The following is a 20,779-nucleotide window of genomic DNA, read 5'->3' as shown; positions in this document are numbered from 1 at the left end:
GGAGACCTGGGCAGCCAGAGCGCGCAGTCCTGCAGCCACTTCCTGGGCACTCTTGCCTAGCTCTCAGAGCTCTATCTGAAGGCTGTGGAAAACCAGTGCTCCAGCCCTCCCTTGTCACATACCTTTCCCAAAGCACTTCAAACCCCGTAACCAAAGGCAAACCGCTCTGATCTGGCAAAGCTCAGAAATGCAAAAAATGAAGGCGGGGAGGCAAATTTTACTTCGATGGAAAGGATGAAAGGATTACACACACACACACACACACACACACACACACACACACCTGTGCTGGTTAATTTTTTTTTCCAGGATTAGCAAAAAGAATTACTTGCCCACAGAGGTTTGGAGATGGGGGTAAGAGGTTGGTCCGAGGCTAGGTTCACCTGCTGCTGAGGTGAGAGAGCAGACACAGGAAGGAAGCTGTTCTGAGCAGCAGCTCACAGCAGAGTGGATAAGGGGATGGCAAAGACCCTCAAGTTCGCTTCTGGCTTTTTTTTCCATTCAAGTCACTAAAGGGTTAAGCGCGGCTGGGCTCCAACTCCCGCTCTCTATTCCCCCTCCCCTATTGTCTCCCCCTCCCCTCCCCTTCGTCGCTAGGAGGTCATCAAGCGCTCTGTCCAGTCGGCTTTCGCAAGCCCCTCTGATTCCCGCCCATCTGGCCCGTGGCTGCTTACGAAGAGGTGTGCGCACACCGAGGGGCGTGTTCCAGCTCTGGGAGACGCTGAGAGCCCCGGGTTAGAACTCAGAGCTCAGAGCAGAGCCAGCCATGGAGTGGGGCGGGGTAAAGTTTGGCACCCTGCAAGGGGTTGTCGAACTAGAGGGGGCGGGGCGCCCAAGGGTACTTTAGCCCTCCAAGCTCAGGGGCACAGGCTGACCAGACCTGAGGCAGTGTGAGGCCATGGACCGCGGGGCAGCCGCGGCCCGGGGCACTGCCCCGACTCAGGATGGAGAGCAGCCCTCGGAATCTTCAGAACCGCCGCCACCGTGGCCGCCGCCGCAACCGCTGCTGCGGCCGGCTCTTCCACCGCTCCAAGAGCCTTCGCCAGAGCCGGCACCACAGTTCTGTCCAGAGCTTGCTCCAGAACCGTGTCCGGAGACGACCCCAGAACCAGCCACAGAACCAGACCCAGAACCGGTGCCAGAACCAGATACAGAACTGGCGCCCGAGCCGACTCCAGAACCAGCTACAGAACTAGACACACAGCCAATCTCAGAACCAGCCCCAGAACCGGCCCCAAAGCCGGCCCCAGAACCAGCCACAGAACCGGCCCCAGAGCCGATCCCAGTACCAGCCACAGAACCGGCTCCAGAGCCGGCCTCAGAACCAGTCCCAGAACCAGCCACAGAGTCCTGCCCTGAGCCGGCTCCAGAGTCCTGTCCGGAGCCGAGTCCAGCACCTCATCTACTGCAGTGTCCGGTGATCACTCCAAAGACAGGTCTAAAGACCTCGGCATCGCCCCGAACGCCAGTGCCCTTGTCTAGTATAAAGGTAAGAAAAAGACCCCCTGAGGCAGGCGAGGCCAATGGCTTTCGGGGTCTCAGGACTCTGGGTACCCTTAGCATCCCATTTGGCTGCCAAGGACCAGAAAAGATGCTCAGAAAGATGCGGGGATGGCGGAGTGGGAAGGGGTTGGGAGGCGGGAAGCAACATGTGGCAGCGAAAGTGAGCTGTTAGGGGCTAGAAACGGGTGACAGCATGGGGTGGTAATCAGGACAGTTTTTTTTACCAAGGGGAGAAGTGACAGTGTGGCGAGCACCTATATCTTGAAAAAGAGAAGGAAGATGCTCCCAGGGAGCGCAAGAGACCTAAAGAGGTGTTTGGAGCTGGCCCGGGATACACAGGGATGGGATTGAGTGGGGACAGCGGGACACACCTCTTAGTGGTGGTCACTGCCGCAGAGGCCCAAGCTGCGGAGCCACAGCCGTCTGCTTGGCACCCTCCCTATCACTGGGGAGGGGGTCCTCAGCTGTGGCATAACTGGTGGCTCTCCAGGGAGGTGCCCTGTGCCTGTGTCAGCTGCTGGGCGCTGGTGTTCTGGGTAGGGATGAGGGGATGGGCGGTGCCCACGCACACTGCAGGGGAAGGGAAGGGTTCGCCTGGGAGGAGGGGGAGAGCATGCGTATGTCGAAGCCGCTGTTCATCTGTCTGAAGGATTTCCCAGCAGGTAGGTGCAAACACACTGATATAGAGATGGGTCCCTTCACAAGCGAGATGACTGGCATCCCGCACCAAGACCACTTCAAATGGTACAGGAGCCCCAGTTTAGCGGCGTGAAAATAAAAGTTGCTATTTGAGAGCGTGTAAGTGGAAATCCTCATCTCTTCCACTCTTTAGAGATGCCTTCATAAACGTTTCACTTAGCCTGGAAAATTAAAGTGGAGAATCCTCGTCACCGGCCCAGGGGGAGACGGGGGCGGGGGGGGGGGATGAAAGTTATCAATGTTTGCCTTGGACCCCAAAAATGAGTGCTCTTCAGCCGGAGTCTGTCTGTCTTTCTTGCTTTCTCTGTGCTTCCCCTACTCTTCCCCTAAACTTCGTTCCACCAGACTGTGAAAATCATGGTCATGCATACATACACCTTCATTTAGCTTCCCCTGCAGGAAAAACAAAACACAGAAACAAACAAATAACATACCACACCAACAATGCCCATTCTTCCTGCTGCGTAGCAGGGCGGAGGGACAAGGCTCTGGAATTCTTCTGCTGTGGACAGCACACTTGTAGAATGCAGGGGGAGGGGGCACAGGTTGGCATTGCACAAAATAGAAATGAAAGCAGCCTTGGTTGCTTTCTGAGTTGTGATCGGGGAAGATTGACTTTGCAAAATAATTGCAATATTAAATGACTTAAAAAAGAGAAAACCTAAAGGGAAAAGTTTCAATGGGGAAAAATACAGATGTTTAAAAATAAATAAAACAGGATTGCAGGAGACCAAGACAATTTTAAAAATCTAACAACCCTGCTCTCACTAGGAGGTGGGTCTCTCCCCTTCTTGCAGTGGCCCTTCCCTGCAGTGATCTCCAGAAGGGAAAGGGCGGGGCAGCTAGACCTGGGAGGGCACTCTAACCTGGTGCTTTCTCTTGTCTTTTTGAAACCAGTAGTGTCCACCTGGCCTGTGGCCTTCTTAAGTGACATTTTTGGGAATGTGGCTGAGAAACTGACACCTGGGGTCTTAATTACCAGGCTGACCAGCGAATGTGTGGTCTCATTGGCCTCCAGAAGACAGACTGGAGGCCAGAACTCTGTCCCCTGTGGCAGTGGGAAAGCATCTCTCACCATCTTGACTAGAAAATGTCTGTTGCCAGACAGATAAGGAGAATCAAGGTAAAGGTAATCAGGTTAGCTTCCTCTACATAGTACTCATTAAGGTGACTGGCTCAGGGGCACTTGGTGCCCTGGCAGAGGACCCTGAGCTCCAAGAGTTTGACTTTGCCCTTGGTAGAGCTGGTCATTCATTCAGGCACTTATCTTGCAAAATAAGGTTAAGAATCTTGCCCTAGCTGGTTTGGCTCAGTGTATAGAGCATCAGCCTTCGAACTCAAGGGCCCCAGGGTTTGATTCCAGTGGAGGGCACATGCCCGGATTGTGGTCTCAGTCCCCAGCAGGGGGCGTGCAAGAAGCAGCCAATCAATGATGCCCTCTCATCATTGATGTTTCTATCTCTCCCTTCTTCTCTGAAATCAATAAAAATATATTAAAAAATAATCTCGACTATCCACTAAGGGGGTTATGTAGATGAACTCATCAGTAGCTCTAAAGGATTTTGAAAGATACAGATTGCGTCTGCCTGAACCCTTCTCCAGCACTCTAGGTGTTGCTATGCAATTGCTTGCTATAGTTGGGAACATCTCTTCAGTGATAGGACCATTGTCTGCTGTATCCTCCTCAGGCAAATAACACCCTGAAAGCAGCTGACTTGCATCTTAACATCCAAGGTAAACAGGTTGCCATCTTACCTGGGGTGGCATTGTTCTCAGACACTGCCTCTTCAAGGCAAACTTGGGGGAAAATAAACACACAAGCCACACACGTGTGTGTGTGTGTGTTTGTGTGTGTGTGCATGTGTACACACACACACACAAATACACACACATACACACACAGTCAGAGATCAAAACAAAATACAGCTTTCATCTTACAATAAAATCCTACATGGCAAGCATAGTCAGTATCAGTAGCATCCAACTGTCCTGATAAGTCAAAGAATGAAATGAACAAAACCAAGTGTTTGAATGTGAATGAAGGATATCCCAGATAATTTTGCTGACTGGTATTGCAGTAAAAAACAAATACACGGCATCTTCTGGAGTGTAGTCTGCTTTTGGGTTTTGAGAACATACTAATTGCAAATCTATGCCAAGAGTCAGGGTAGAAACTGATAAAAGGGGGTTCTTGTTTTCTTTCTTTCAGAATAGCTACCAGGATAAGAGTCGGGGAACTAAACCTGTCTATTTCCTTCCTTTCTAAAATATTTTGATTTCCAGGAAATGAACCGTTGTCTCCCACCTGGTGGCAGTAAGTGTAAGTAAGGATGTGTGAATTGGTTCTTTAACAATGGTATAACTCTCTAGGGGGGAGTGGAACTTACAAGATAGGGACTATGTTTGTTTTTCTCCATTCAACTATGGTTGAAGACAGTTTATATTTTAATTCATTGGATTTTGATCAGCTAGGAAATTATAATCACATCATGCAGGTGATTGATGAAAATCTGAGAATACATTTTTTGTGGCATGTATTTCTGGGGTAGAGAGGGCATCTGTGTACCACTCCTAATGACTACACAGCAATTACCATTATACCCCAAACCATAACAGAACTAGTTCCTGGTATTTTTTGCACACATTTTCTTTCAAAGTAGCAAGCATTTGTTTATATGATATCTGGTAATTTTTACCTGAATACATTATCTTGCCTATTTCTGGGCTTCCCAAAGGTAGATATTGTGTCTCCCTCCCACCACCTAGTACAATTCAACCCTCCCTATTTTTGCTTAATAAACACTTGCTGAAGCTTGAAACCTATCAAATCCGTTTCCAGCAATGATGCAGAGATGGCTTCTGTAAATGAATAAAAATGCATTCTCAATGATTTCAGAGTAAGAAGTAAATGCTTTCTTAAATATCCTGGAATTTATACACCTCAGGGGAATGCAGTCAATCTTTCCATTTTCAGAATGGATGTTAGAAACATAATTAAGAAAAAAAGTACTAACAATTTCAGAAAATGTTTTGGAAATTGTCCTTATCCTCTGCAGTCCCGGCAGCAGCAGACCAAAGATGATGTTTGTTTCAGGGGTAATAAATTTTTATCCTAAATGACTAGAATACCTGCAGGGATTGTAGATGTGAATGTTCAACCTGTTGAAGATCAAGATGAAATTGCCTTCATTCCTCTTAGTTTCTTTCCCCCTTCCTCACTAGGTTTTGATCATATCATCTGACTTACTTGGTATATTCTGGAGCTCCTGAACATTTGCAGCAGGATGTTCTAGAAAAGATAATAAGATATTTGGTCAGTGGTCTTTCTTTACTGGGAGAACAATTCTTAGTGCTTATGACTAGGGCTTCTGCAGATCTGTAGCCCAAAAAGAAAAGCTGAGCCGTTGCCCTAACTGCTTCCAAGGAAAAGGGAAAATCCATAGAGCCCAGGAAACCATTCAGGGGCATTATAATAAGGATTATATAATTCCTTCTGCTAGTATGGCAATTTACAGTTTGCTTTATTCTGCATTATTAACTCTTGTATTCCCCTGAAGAAAGCAGCAGGGAGGAAGAGGGCAAAAATAAAATTTGACACCTAAATAAGATATAACAATTTGTCCTAAAAATATTTAAAATATTTAATTTTAAAAAATATTTAATATATGGCTTTCTGTGATACATAAAAATCTTCATTTGTCTAAAGACAATCTTTAAGCTGACATTCTATTAGTATTGCTTTTTTCCAAGGCAGTGACTGCTGATCCCTGTCTGATGCTCCCAGAGAGGACCATCATAGAACAGGAGTCTGAGAAGGAAGGGGATGCTGCACAAGACCCTGAACATATTACTTCCCCCAAAGACCTTTCTTTTGGAAAGAAAATAAATAGAAATTCTGTTAGGGATAGGGTGTCTAACCTTCCCAAAGCCTGCTGACTGTAATTTCCTCAGTGGAAAAAATAAATTAAGTATTAAAAAAAGAAAGCATCCATTCCTAAAGAGAGATGCCCCCACCCTCAGCAAAACAAATAAACCTTATCCTCAAAATAGAAAAACAAATTTATGAATTAAAAAAAATGAGAGAAGGGAACAGTGACCCCAGATAATAGAACTTATTCCTCTCCTGAATTATTTTAAGAAAAAAGAAAGAAAGAATTTCTAAAGGTAACGGGTCCTCATCAAAGCCCATGAAATTTATATCCTTCAGGGAAAAATTAAAAATTAAAAGGAAGAGAAATCATCTCAAGGTAAATAGTATTTCTAACCTTTAAAAACATAATGAAACTTACAAACTTTATTTGTGCCTCACAGCCCATGTCCAATCCTTCACAAAAATTATGGAGGCAAATATAAATCTTCCGGGGGGAGGGGGGAAACCAATCTCACCAAAGCTCCCTAATGTTATTTCTTTCAATTATATGAAATTTCCAGGATAGGCAAATCCTTAGAGACAGAAAGTAGATTAGTGGTTGCCAGGGGCTGGGGCAGGGGGTTGTGGAGGGGGAAGGAGGGAGGAAGTGTGGGTGATAGCTAAAGGATACAAGGGTTCATTTGGGGGTGATTAAAATGTCCTGAGATTAGATAGTTGTGATGGTTGCACAACCTTGTGAATATACTAAAAACCAATGATGTGTACACCTTTAAATAGTGAATTTTATGGTGTGTGAGTTACATCTCAATTTTAAAAATAGGTAAAAGAAATAATTTCTCCACCTTCAAGATAATAAACCTACGACCTTCCCACAAATAAATGAACAAATGAATAAATAAGAGGAAAAATTTTTTAAAGGAACTAAAAGGAAGAGAAATCCTCTTAAGATTAGGGCCTCCAGTCTCAACAAAGGAAATAACCTTCACTCACTCACACACCTCTTATTTTTTTTCTTTTGAGAAGAACAAACAAAACAGGAAATATTTTTTATTGTTGACAATATTACAGATGTCCCCCATTTCCCACTCCCCTATGCCCCCCTCCACCAGGAAGATTCTTTCAAAATTATCAGTTAATGAAATTTACTAAACACTCCACCCTAGATACACACAAATGTTTTAATTTAACAACAACAACAAAAAAGAAATATGAAAGGATGGGCTGCCTGATCTTAAATCTCCTGAATTTTTAATTGACAGAAGGGGGGGGGGGAATGAAATAAATCACCCCTCAAGGGAAGATGCCCCATCCTCACCAAAGCACATTAACCTTATTATTAAAATATACTTTTCTTAAGATGTGAAAGGGAATTAATAATAAAAAGGCATGTATGTAAGTGGAGGGGATATTACCAATGAAATAAAAACAAAATCCTCTTAAAGAGGAGAAATGCTCCAGCCTCACGAAGTCCAAAGGACTTTTTTTTGTCAAAATGCAACAAAAACAAATGCAATTTTTAAAAATAATAATTAATAAAAGGAAATCCTTCTAATGGCAGCTAACCCAAATTCATCCAAACCCAAAAGCTTTATTCTTAATACAGGAAATTTTAAAATTGGAAAGATAAATAGAAAAGGTAAGGAAACAAAACCAAGAAAGTCTTCTTAAGGAAAGATGTCCCTAGCCCCTTTTCTCTCAAAACAAGTGAACACATTTGTATTTGGGAGTGAGCAAAGGAAAAAAATGTTTTAAAAGAGAAACCTCCTGTTTCGAGAATAAGATTCCACCACCGTCCCTGAACATTTTTCTCCAAACACAAAGAAACAGGGAGTCCAGCTGGTGTAGCTCAGTGGTTGAGTGTCCACCTATGAACCAAGAGATCCCCAGTTGGATTCCTGGTCAGGGCACATGCTCAGGTTGTGGGCTCGATTCCCAGTAGGAGGTGTACAGGAGGCAGCTGATCAATGATTATCTCTCATCATTGATGTTTCTATCCCTCTCTCCCTTTTCCTTCCTCTCTTTCTAAAAAAAAATCAATAATAAAAAAAGTATTTAAAAAAAGAAAGAGGAAGAGAAGGAGAGAGGGAAGGAAAGGGAGAAAGAAAAAAGTAAAATAGGGGATAATTTGTAAAAGACTAAAAGGGAGAAATTCTCAAGGAAGATGCAGCAATGTCTTACGGAAGATAATGTATATTATTCCTGATGATCAACCCACTCCACCCCTGCCCACCAAAGAAGAAAAACAAATCACAACATCCCCTTCTAAAGCTTCAACAAGGGAAGATCCTCCCAATCTTATTTATTCCAAACAAATTATTAATTTTTTAAAAAGAAAAAAAAATCCTCCTAAGGAGGGTTCCCTAACTTTATTAAATCCAATGGCCCTTAATAGCTTCTCCACAAAACTTAGTTTTTAAAAATGGAAATTATCCAAACCTAATAAGGTGTTTCCTCAATCTCACCAAAAGCAAGCAATCTTTTCACCCAGCAATTTTTTTACAGAAAAAGTTCTCCCATCATAACGAGATACCATCAACTTCACTAAACTTCACTAAAATCAATAGACCTTATTCTTCTCTGCACCCAAAAGGGAAAAAAATAATTTTAAGAGAAAAAAAACAGAAATCCTAATGGAAGGCAAGTTGGCCATAATCTCACCAACACCATTGAACTTTATTCCCCTAAGAAGATTTTTAAAGAGAGAGAAAATCTTTGTCTTTTAAGAAAAAGTGCCCTCCACCCACCCCACTTGAAAGACTAGGAAGTATTATACAGAGAAAAGGTAATAGTATTCTAGAATGGTGCCAGTGAACCTTAAATTCAGTACCTGAGGCTGAAGGGCAGTAAAACTTTAATCCCAGCCTGGAGTTCTTTTGTCCCCCACACCATTTCTGGTTACCTTCTCATCAGTCAGTCTGTGCACTCAGGAAAGTCAAACCCTGTCCATGGAAAGCAAAACTATGATGGCTAACCTTTTAGGGGAAAATCATACCCCTTTTCCAAACCAAACAGAAATGATTTTGGGATTACCTGCATTGTTGTTCTCCTCTAATACTATAGAAGCTCAAGAGTTGAGGATAAACTCTAAAGTAATGACACTCTTACTATTAACTTCCAAATCAGATGCACACCCCTACCTAGCAGAGAAGGACCCTTAGCCAGTTTAATAATGAGGTTTTACAGTGGTTGTCTAATCATGTGCTCACTGTTCTGTAGAGTGATAAAGGGCTCAATTTTTGCAAGTACATAAAATTTGAAAGTCATATTCATAAGCAGTGAATACAATGAAATGTTTTTCCATTTTAAAACTTCATTTAGTTATTTAAAAATTAAATTGAGTGCCCACTGTATGTCCTATGTGTTTAGCATTAAAGATTCCACATTGGGCAAAATCACACAGACGAGTGTTCCTTTAAGCAACTCTGGAAAATGAGATACCAAAACAGATATCCATGGACTGATTATTTGTTTTACCAGATGTTTTACTAGATTCTCTCAGCATACATCTTCTTTTACAAAAATTTAATGCCATAAAATAAAGGAATAAATGCCGATTTCAGATAATGTGGAAAAATTAAAACTTTTTAAAAGTAAGTAAAATTTTGGGTGGGGGTAGGGGAGGATCAACCAAAGGACTTGTATGCATGCATATAAACCTAACCAATGGACACAGACACGGGGGGGGGGCGCAGGTGGTGAGGGCATAAGTGGGGGGGGGTTGGATGGCAATGGGGGGATAAGGACACATATGTAATACCTTAATCAATAAATAAAAATAAATTAGAAATAAAAATAAAATAAAAGTAAGTACAATTTTGTAGCACCCCACCACTCAAGAGATAACTGCTGTAAATATTTTGATGTATTTTTTATTTAATTCTCTGAATATTTCTATGTATGCTCATAGTCTACAGTAGGAACATGTTAGGGAATGTGCAATTGTATCTCAGGCTTTCCCCTACCCCAGTCACTTCCCTAACTTAATTATCAGAATGTGTGTATTGTTCTACATTGTTTTTAGAAAAGACTTGTTAATTTTAGCTTTATGTTTATCTAATCAGATGCCTTAATAATATGAATGATTAACATACTTGAAACAACTGTTCAGGGATCGCTTTGCAGTAGAAAGCAATGAGAGTATACATTTTATGTAGTCACAATAGTTGTGTGTACACAAACAAATATCCCGTATACTAATGGCAGTTTGAGCCCACATTTACTAACTGCACTTTTTTGGACATCCAGATTTCATTTGTCCAGCTAGCTTTTGTGACTTGGGTTTGAAGAAGGTGACCTTAGAACAAAATCCACCTTTCTACTGTTAAATTCACAAGAGGAAAATCTAAGTTTCTGAGACTTTATTGGATTCTTTTTATTTATTGAATGAATTTTTAACACGTGACACTAAGTTTAAGGTGTACAGCATGGTACCTTGATATATTATAATATTATCGCTGATATAGTTATACTTATAACATAATTATAGTACAATATTATTATCTATATTCATTATACTGTGCATTAGATCTCTATGGCTTATTTACTACTCATTACAAGTTTGAACCTTTATTTTTTTTGTTTTAATATATTTTATTGATTTTTCACAGAGAGGAAAGGAGAGGGACAGAGAGTCAGAAATATCGATGAGAGAGAAACATCGATCAGCTGCCTCCTGCACACCCCCCACCGGGGATGTGTCCACAACCAAGGTACACCAAGGTACATGCTCTTGGCCAGAATCGAACCCGGAACCTTTCAGTCCACAGGCCGACGCTCTATCCACTGAGCCAAACCGGTTAGGGCACAAGTTTGAACCTTTAAACAACATCACTCTTATCCCCTCCTCTACCCCTGGTAACCACCATATTACTCTATTTTTTACAGGTTTAACTTTTTTTTTGGTTTCACATATACATGATATCATATAGTACTTGTCTTTCTTTGCTTGACATTTTGATTAATATAATGTGCTAAGGTTCTACTAGGTCACTTTTAACCATATGCAAAAATGTACCATTGCCTTTATCTTTTTAACACAAAGTTACCCTGAATCATGCTCAGCTGGGTACCTACTACCTAGAAAAAATACGTATGTGTGAGGACATTATCAACAATTGTATAAGGAGACAGAATATTCAATTCATCCAGCTTTCATTAACCAAATGTGGTAGAAAATTGAATCAGTAATTTAAAAAGCAAGTGTAATGTGGTATTGCATAGATCAGAATCTTCAGCTTTGTTGGTAGCACTTAGAGATTTCATCTTCCAAAGCATTGCAGGTGTTAGCTTTTTAAGCCTTTTGTTTTAAAGAACCTGTAGAACAGAAATTGGCTTCTGAGGACAGGATTCCCACCCCGTTTTCTCCCTGATAGCACAGGGTGAGGCACCTGACACTGGGATTCTGAGAGATAAGTGTGATGCTCCCACCAAGAGCTTTACAGAGTTCTGAAACAAGAGGCAATGATCATGGGGGCTAAGGCTGATTCAGGTCTCCAGGAATAGGAGGGGGATGGAAGCACTGCTTGAGGGGCTCAACTAAGAACATTAGGAAATGTATTGTTTCTACCTGTTCTCTTCTGCGAGTTTGCAGCTTGAGGCAGACAATGAAAGTATCTGCTTTCATATAAAGTGAAATTGTTAATCTCCTTCATTGTGAGTAAAGCAACTTAAAATCAGGAAAGTTTTCATTAACCCCTTTCATTAAGCAGAGTAAGTTGAGTCCTTACTCTGCTTGAAGCTGGCTCCAACATCACAGCACTATCCTCTGAACCAGCACTATCCTCTGAACCCCAACTCTAACCTCTAACAGTAGTTTCTTAGTCCTGTTTTAGATCTACCTTGATTGTTCAATTTCCCTTAATAAGTGTCATTACATTTATTATGAACCTTTAACCTTATTTCGTGATTTGTTTACATCACTGTACATGTACCTTGCAGTATAAACAGAACATTGTGATGTCACTTTATGAAACAGCTAGGCATAAATAGCAAAGAGAAAAATAAATGAGGCTACAGAAAAAGACTGTTGATTTCAGAAAATTAACGAGTGCCCTTCTCACTAACTTCAATTAATGTTTACTGTGACAGTTTCCCTCCTGCCATGCTTGAGTAAAAAGATAAGTTTGTTCTTACTCATAATTTTGGTAAGAGACTGTTAAGACTAATTAAAGTGATACTTTTGGCATTTTCATGGTCTCCTTTGTTTTAATTTACTCATCCTGTTGACAAGATCTCCAGGACATTTTGGGGGTGGGGCTTCACTGGTTTTACATAAAAATCAAAGCACATATTTAGTGGCTCTATTCATGGTTTTCCTAATACATACATTGCTTTCAATTAGTGAATCTTCCTTCTAGAAATTCTTGGCAAAGCCTTACTTTGCCTTTCCGTCATCCAGCACTAAACTTTTTTTAAAGAGTTCCTTGACCTCTCTTCCAATGGTGGAAAACAAAGCTAGACATTTATAGGCAGCTTCAAAGCTTGCTTTTATTTGAGGGGTGGAGTGTTTGTATCCAGTATTGTATGACATCACTGTAAAGTACACATAAACATATCTACTAATTAGTCCACCAAGTGTTCAATAATTAAGCAATTGGTTTTTTAAATTTTACAATATGATACATGTTTGGAGGATTGCTACATGAGTATTTTAGAGTGTTTTCGTGATGTTTGAGGAAATTGTTGGGGTTTTTAACATGGCACAGGAATTCATTATCTTCCAGTTTAGAATAATAGAATAAGGTTTCCCACTATTCAAAATTCACTATCCAACAGGGATGTATTAGATTCAGCTATGAGGGACTGCCTGATAGCAAATTCACTTTGACATAAGAAATTTACAGGGCGGGGGGGAGGGGAGGAAACAAAGGAGTCGTTTGAGATAAATGGGAGGGATATGTCCTCTTCAAACCTAGAGAAACGAGGAATTAAATTAAGTAATGACAGTGAAAGATATCAGGTTGAAGCAAGGTTATGCTTGAATTGGGCAGGTGAGGCCAGAGCCTACAGACAGCAGTGAGGCCTTAGTATATAGAGTGAGGGTGGAAAGCCACTTTGATAGAATTACGGAGTACAGACTGAAATATTGTGGAAAATAAAGTAGGTGGGGGAAAGTTCTATGGAAACCTTGAAGGCAACTGACAAAAGTGTGTACATCATCTGACTGAGGAAGTGCAGCCACATTGGAGGGCTGTTAATTAATAAAATAAGGTGGCTAAAGTGGAAGGTTGATTGATGGGGCATATAATTAAAAACTATCTAACTTTTAATTTTTTTGTATGCTGAATTCCAAACTAAATTACGAAAGCTAAAAATGGGAAAAATAATTATATTATCTAGTGTCCTTTTTCTACTGTTTTGGGACTTCTTTGACCCACATTCCACTTTTATAAGAGTCTGGTCTGCTTTCTCTATTTTGTATCACATAGTTTTCTACATCAAAAGTAAAAAACCATGATGGGAATCCAGTGAAACCTTTTCTCTTCAGTATTGTACATCCATATAATGTCATGAAAAGGACCTTTGGGGATCAGCTAGTCCAGTATTTTTAAGACCTTTTTAGCAGTAGAATCTTTGCATCATTTTCCTCAATGAAATCTTAAATGAAAGCCTAATATTTAACATAAATACAAGAAGTATTTCATTAGTCCTCTTGTATGCTAAAATGGGTTTCTGATGTACCGTCTCAATTGTTTAACCTAATAGGAAAGTGAGTTTGCACTCCCTGCAAATTAGCTTTATTACTGGCTTCTTAGCAAGGATGCTGGTGATGTAGAAACACATTAAATAGTAAAGAAAAGTAAGTCGGAGTTTAAAATTTGACCTAAAATATTCCAGAAAGTAGATCATACTCTCCAGGAAACGTGTCCATTCTTGAGATTTCCTCTCTCCCCCCACCTTAGGAATGTTACAACTATCTAATAAAATGGTTTGTCATAACATGCACTGTCTTTGCTTGTAGGAACATTTTTATTATTGGGGATTGTGTTTCTGACCAAGGACAGCATAGCAAATAAATTGTAGATAGATCTAAAAATATTTGGTAAAATCCCTTCTATAACTGTAAGCCTTTGTAATAATTTAAAACAGCAAAATTGTTCCAAGTCCTATAAAATGGGCATAAATGTACCATACACATTGATTTTGTAAGATTCCCCAGAGTACTATAAAGTGTACATACAGCACATAAAAAAACCAATTTTACATAAATTAAATTTATTGTTATTACTTATTTAGAATTTGTACTCTGCATCCACAAAGGATATAAAGTATTCTACAAAATTAAATGCATATAAAACAGGACAATTAGGCATAAATAAAAACAGGACAAAAACAATTCAAAGCAGTGCTGAATTAGACTTTAATCTAATCTATACTAGTTATAATAAACCCTAATTACACATTCAATTAGCAGCACTTTTGTTTGCTGCCTTTGGTGATTGAAGAACTTGGGGGAATGATTTGAAATGACTCAGGCCTCTATAAGTTGGTATATGAGAAAGTTTGAGCCTCATTTTTATGCAATACATCTTCTTGTATTAAGCTGCAGCAGCCATATAATGAACTAAAGTTTGCCAGGATTGTGGCATAGGTGTTAATTAGCTGTCCTAGAAGGCTACAGGCTTTGGTTATTTTGGTGTGCTTTCATTTTTCTAATATTCTCATGTATGTTTCTGAGAGGCATATAAATATGGAACTTTCTCAAAATATTATTGCAAATAAATTTTATTTTTCAAATAAATCCAAATGGTATCTTATAGCCCAGGGGTTCAATAATTTGGACTCTTTCTAAATTGAAAGTTACTTCGTGCTGGTTCTAATCATAATTCCACTTACATAGCTGTGCAATATCGAGTAAATTGCTAAATCTTTCCGTGGCTTTGCCTTTGTGTCCCTTAAATGAAGTCAATAATATGCCACTGACACAACTCAGCTCATCAGTCTCCTTTAGTGAGTCTTAACTGTTTTCCCTTCTGGGCTAGGTGCCCTTCCTCTGGGCTACCATAGTACCCTATACAAACCTCTGCTTCTTCAACCTTGATTGTTTGATATTTTTGAGATTAAGAGGCACTTTTATATAAATTATCTTTTCTTTTTTTCTCTATTTTATTTTTTTCTATCACCATTTATCCCCCATATACCCTCTTCCACCTCCCCCCATTCCTCCCCCCACAATCACCACACTGTTGTTCATGTCCATAAATTCATACTCTTTTAAAATTTTTTTTGCTCAATCCCTCCATCACTCCAACCGCCCCCCCCCCTCCACCCCCAGAGGTGTTTGCTTTCTCTCTATGAGTCTGTCTCTATTTTGCTTGTTAGTCTGGTTTGTTCATTAAAGTCCACATATGAGTGAAATCATATGGTACTTGTCTTTCTCTGACTTATTTCACTTATTATATTTCTCCAGGTCATTCCATGCTATCCAAAAGGATACATTTTTCTTCCCTTTTTATGGCCAAGTAGTATTCCATTATATAAATGTACCATAGCTGTTTTTTCCCCTTTATTGATTAAGATATTACAAATGTGTCCTTATCCCCCCAATATCCCCTCATCCCCCCAACCCTGCCCTCGCCCTCACCCCCTGTTGTCCACATCCATCACTTATGCTTATATACATGCATACAAGTCCTTTGGTTGATCTCTTGCCCTCACCCCCACCCTCCCCTATCTTCCCTCTGAGTTTTGAGCATCTGATCAATGCTTCTCTGTCTCTAGATCTGTTTTTGTTCATCAGTTTATGTTGTTCATTATAATCCACAAATGAGTGAGAGCATGTGATATTTATCTTTCTCTGATTGGCTTATTTCACTTAGCATAATGCTTTCCAGCTCCATCCATGCTGTTGCAAATGGTAGGAGTTTATCCACTCATCTACTGATGGACACTTGGGCTGCTTCCAGATCTTGGCTATTGTAAATAACACTGCAATGAACATGGGGGTGCATATATTCTTTCAAATTAGTGTTTCTGGTTTCTTCAGATAAATTCCCAGAAGTGGAATTGCTAGGTCTTAAGGCGGTTCCATTTTTAGTTTTTTGAGATAATTCCATACTGCTTTCCACAGTGGCTACACCAGTCTGCATTCCCACCAGCAGTGCACGAGGGTTCCCTTTTCTCCACATCCTCTCCAACACTTGTTTGTTGATTTGTTGATGATAGCCATTCTGACAGGTGTGAGGTGATATCTCATTGTGGTTTTAATTTGCATTTCTCTGATGATTAGTGACATTGAGCATCTTTTCATATGTCTATTGGCCATCTGTATGTCCTCTTTGGAGAAGTGTCTATTCAAGTCCTTTGCCCATTTTAAAAATTGGATGGTTTGGGGTTTTGTTTTGTTTTTTTGGTGTTGAGCTTTATAAATTCTTTATAAATTTTGGATATTAACTCCTTATCAGATGTATCAGCAAATATGTTCTCTCTTCTGTGGGTTGTTTTTTTCATTTTGTTGATGTTTTCCTTTGCTGTGAAAAAACTTTTTAGTTTGATGTAGTTCCATTTGTTTATTTTTTCCTTTGTTTCCCTTGCCGGAGGAGATATATCAGAAAAAAAATATTGCTACAAGAAATGTCTGAGATTTTACTGCCTATGTTTTCTTCTAGGATTTTTATGGTTTTGAGTTTAACATTTAAGTCTTTACCCATTTTGAGTTTATTCTTGTGTGTGATTGAAGAAAGTGCTCAAGTTTCATTTGTTTGCACATGTTTGTCCAAGTTTCCCGTCACGATTTATTGAATAGATTATCTTTAGTCCATTGTATGTTCTTGCCTTCTCTGTCAAATATTAATTTATTGTAAAGGTCTGAGTTTATTTCTGAGCTCTCTATTCTGTTCCATTGATCTAAATATCTGTTTTTATGCCAGTACCATGCTTTTTTGATTACTATGGCCTTGTAGTATGATTTCTCCAACTTTGTTTCTCAATATCGCTGTTACTATTCAGAGTCTTTTGTGGTTCCATAGAAATTTTTGGAATATTTTTTCTAGTTCTGTGAAAAATGCCATTGGTATTTTGATAGGAATTGTGTTGAATCTGTAGATTGCTTTGGGTGGTATGGATATTTTAATGATGCTAATTCTTTCTATCCATGAACATGGTATATGCTTCCACTTATTTGTATCTCCTTCAGTTTCTTTCCTCTGTGTCTTATAATTGTCAAAGTACAGGTATTTTACATCCTTGGTTAAATTTATTCCTAGGTATTTTATTATTTTTGAAGCAATTATGAATGGGGTTGTTTTTTGGTTTCCCTTTTTCTTTTCTGATTCAAGGATGATTCATTTTTAATAGAAAACAAAGTTGTCAGAGTAATTCATTAATTTTCTGGAGCATAAGGTGCCTTTTACCTTTTTTATTTTATTTTATTTATTTATTTATTTATTTATTTATTTTTAAATTTTATTTTCTTGTTTAAGTATTACAAATAGTAGTACATATGTCTCATTTTTTTCCCCATTGACCTTCCCCCGGCCTCCCCTCCTCCCCGGAACATGCCCTTACCACCCCCCACAGTGTCTTGTGTCCATTGGTTATGCTTATATGCATGCATATAAATCCTTCGATTGATCTCTTACCCCCCCCCACAACCCTCCCCAGCCTTCCTGCTGTAATTTGACAGTCTGATGCTTCTCTGCCTCTGTATCTATCAGTTTCCCTTTTTGATAGTTGATTATTGGTGTATAAAAATGCAACTGATTTCTAGATATTTATTTTGTATTCTGCTACTTTACTGAATTCATTTATCAGTTCTAGTTATTTTTGGTGGAATTTTTAGGGTTCTCTAAACATAGTATTATTTCTTCCTTTTCAATTTAGATGTCTTTTATTTCTTCCTCTTGTTTGATTGCTGTGGCAGGACTTCCAGAACTATGCTGAATAAGAATGGTGAAAGTGGACATCCCTATCTTGTTCCTGATCTTAAGAAGAACACTTGTAGTTTTTTTCCATTGAGTATGATGCTGACTGTGGGTTTGTCATATATGGCCTTTATTATGTTGAGTTATGTTCCCTCTGTTTCCACTTTGCTGACAAACCTCTGCTTCTTATTCATCATATATACTGAAATTATTAGCTTGCATAACTTGTTAGGGCTATAAGGACAAGGCCCTTAGAGTCTAACATACTGTCTGTCACAATAAATGGTGGCTGACCTACTTTATAAAAATACTAGAGGCCCTGTGCATGAATCCACAGTCCCTCAGCCTGGACTGTGCCTTCTCACAATCCAGGACTCCTCAGGGGATATCAGAGAGCCAGTTTTGGCCTGATCCCTGTAGGCCAGGCCAAGGGACCCCACTGTTGTGTACCGGGCTTCTAGTATGCATATAAGATTTTTGCTTAATCTCTTCCCACCCTCCCTCTTCGTTCCTGCCCTCTGAGATTCATCAGTCTTTTCCATGTTTCCATTCCCTGTGGTTTCTGCTCCTGCATTGAGCGTCTGCCCCCTGGTGGTCAGTGCGTGTCATAATTACCAGACAGTCGGCCCGTTGGCCAGTCATTAGGCTTTTATATATATAGAACCTTTATATATAAAAGGCTAATATGCCAAGTGTCTGACCATCTGATCAGTTGCTATGACTCACACTGACCACCAGGAGGCAGGTGCTCAACACAGGAGCTGCTGTGATGTGCACTGGCCATTTACAGAGAAACAGCACTGTGGACCTGGTGCCCACAAATTAACACTCAGCTTCCCCCAGTGGGACACAGGCCCGACCACCACCCTGGAGGGACAGCCCAACAAATTACAGCCAATGCTACTGAGACCCCATGGCACAAAATGCGGCCCACAGCCCAGCCCAGCTGGGAAATGGTGGCTGTGGGTGCCGGGTAATGACATCATGTAGCAACGCCTGGCTTCCTCTCCCTAGCAACTAGCCTCCTTGGAATTTCTTCAGCCCAGGAACACTACTTGCTTTATAGCCAGGTGGAAACATTTTACACTTTACCCAAATGTCTGTGAAGCATTTTTCTTTTTTTTTTTTATTTTTTTATTTATTTTTTTTTTATTGCTTAAAGTATTACAAAGGGTATTACATATGTATCCATTTTATCCCCCCGCCCTAGACAGTCCCCTAGCCTCCCCTATCACCCAGTGTCTTATGTCCATTGGTTATGCTTATATGCATGCATACAAGTCCTTTAGTTGATCTCTGACCCCTACCTCCTGCCCCCCAACCCTCCCCGGCCTTCCCGCTGAAGCATTTTTCCATGCCTCATCTCATTAGATCCTCACAGAAGTCCTGGAGTAGGTAGATAGGAGACTTGGTGGAATCCTATTTTCTTTTCATTAGCCAGAAAATGGGGATTTAGAAAGCTTAGATACTTGACCCTACTGAAAACAAGTAAGAAATGGTGAACCTTGAAAATGACTTCAGGTTTTCTCACTGCACAGAATATAGTCAAACACTGCTACAGTTAAATATTTTACCCTTTGTTCTCCCTGTGTGATCTATAATAATAATCTGCTTTGTGCTGATATTTACTGCTGAGTTGCTGACAATTACCTGAAAGAGCAGTTGGGGTGCTTCACTGGGCTGGAAAAAGTTTAGCTTAATCAGAAATCAGGTCTAATTAAGCAAGTTTATTCTATATATATGAAAGGCCAATTTAACTCGTGCATGTGCAATACATATAAAGTTCTCACTGGTGCCAATCACACACGTATGTTTAGATCTGCCATTATCGATTGTGAATTTGGTTGACACTTTTATTATAAAGGACGAATGGCGATATTACAATATTTCTTCTAATTAATTCATTTTAATGTGCATGAATTCATGCACCAGGCCTCTAGTAGATTATAAAGGCTGAATGAGAAATTAGATTTAAAACATGTATTGTAAAAATAAGAAATATGCAATCTCAAACAAAAGAAATATGCAGATGCTAACTCATTTCAGTACCATTTGTATATGTGCCATGATACTCAGTGTCAACACTTTCTATCTTTAGGTATGTAGATAAGTTTCAATATATTTATCCCCAAAATGGACTTAGCAATTCAGATGCATTATCAGTAGGTGATGGTAGGCAGGGCTGCCTCATAGCTTCCCAGAGGAGTGTAGTGTTTTCTAGCTCACACAATGGAGCACTATATGTAGGAGCAGCCTTGTATTAATCATGTGATCTTGAATTACTGGTCTTTGGTCATAAGCATAGTTAATTTTGATAAAAATGAAAACAATGAGTTATCAGTTCATTTAAGAAAACAAAATAAAAATTTATTAAAACACTCAAGCATGCCAAAACCGGTTTGGCTCAGTGGATAGAGTGTTGGCCTGCGGACTGAAAGGTCCCGGGTTCGATTCCGGTCAAGGGCATGTACCTTGACTGTGGGCACATCCCCAGTAGGAGATGTGCAGGAGGCTGCTGATCGATGTTTCTAACTCTATCTCTCTCCCTTCCTCTCTGTAAAAAAATCAATAAAATATATTTAAAAAAAAAACACTCAAGCATAGCAACCCTAAATTTTATACTTAAGTATATACAGAGCAGGATTAAACACATAACTCGGTACCATTTTCATTAATCTTAACTGCTCATCATAATTTAATCTATTTATGGTATCCTTTTTACCTTAATTGAAAAGCTCCTAACTCATTACCTTGATGAGAAATTTATCCTGTAGCTGGCACTTGTATTTGGAGCTAGATGTCAGTATGACTATTCTGAGGCTCTCCCTTTCTTATGAGGACTAAG

The 20,779-nt window shown here is 39.9% G+C and overlaps 1 protein-coding gene across 1 annotated transcript in view; it reads left to right on the top strand.

Annotated features, from left to right (window-relative positions):
- Positions 1–898: 898 nt before the first annotated feature.
- The window catches only part of DGKK (diacylglycerol kinase kappa), a 259,182-nt gene continuing 239,301 nt past the window's right edge, over positions 899–20,779 (top strand). The window contains exons 1-2 of the mRNA XM_059680086.1: positions 899–1,481; positions 18,366–18,375. Of these exons, the coding sequence (XP_059536069.1) occupies positions 899–1,481; positions 18,366–18,375 (593 nt within the window). The remainder of the gene's footprint in view (positions 1,482–18,365; positions 18,376–20,779) is intronic.

This window comes from Myotis daubentonii, chromosome X (genome assembly GCF_963259705.1).
Source record: "Myotis daubentonii chromosome X, mMyoDau2.1, whole genome shotgun sequence".
NCBI classification, from domain to species: Eukaryota; Metazoa; Chordata; class Mammalia; order Chiroptera; family Vespertilionidae; genus Myotis; species Myotis daubentonii.
Note: the sequence above shows the minus strand (reverse complement) of the source record. Positions and strands in the feature narration are given on the sequence as shown.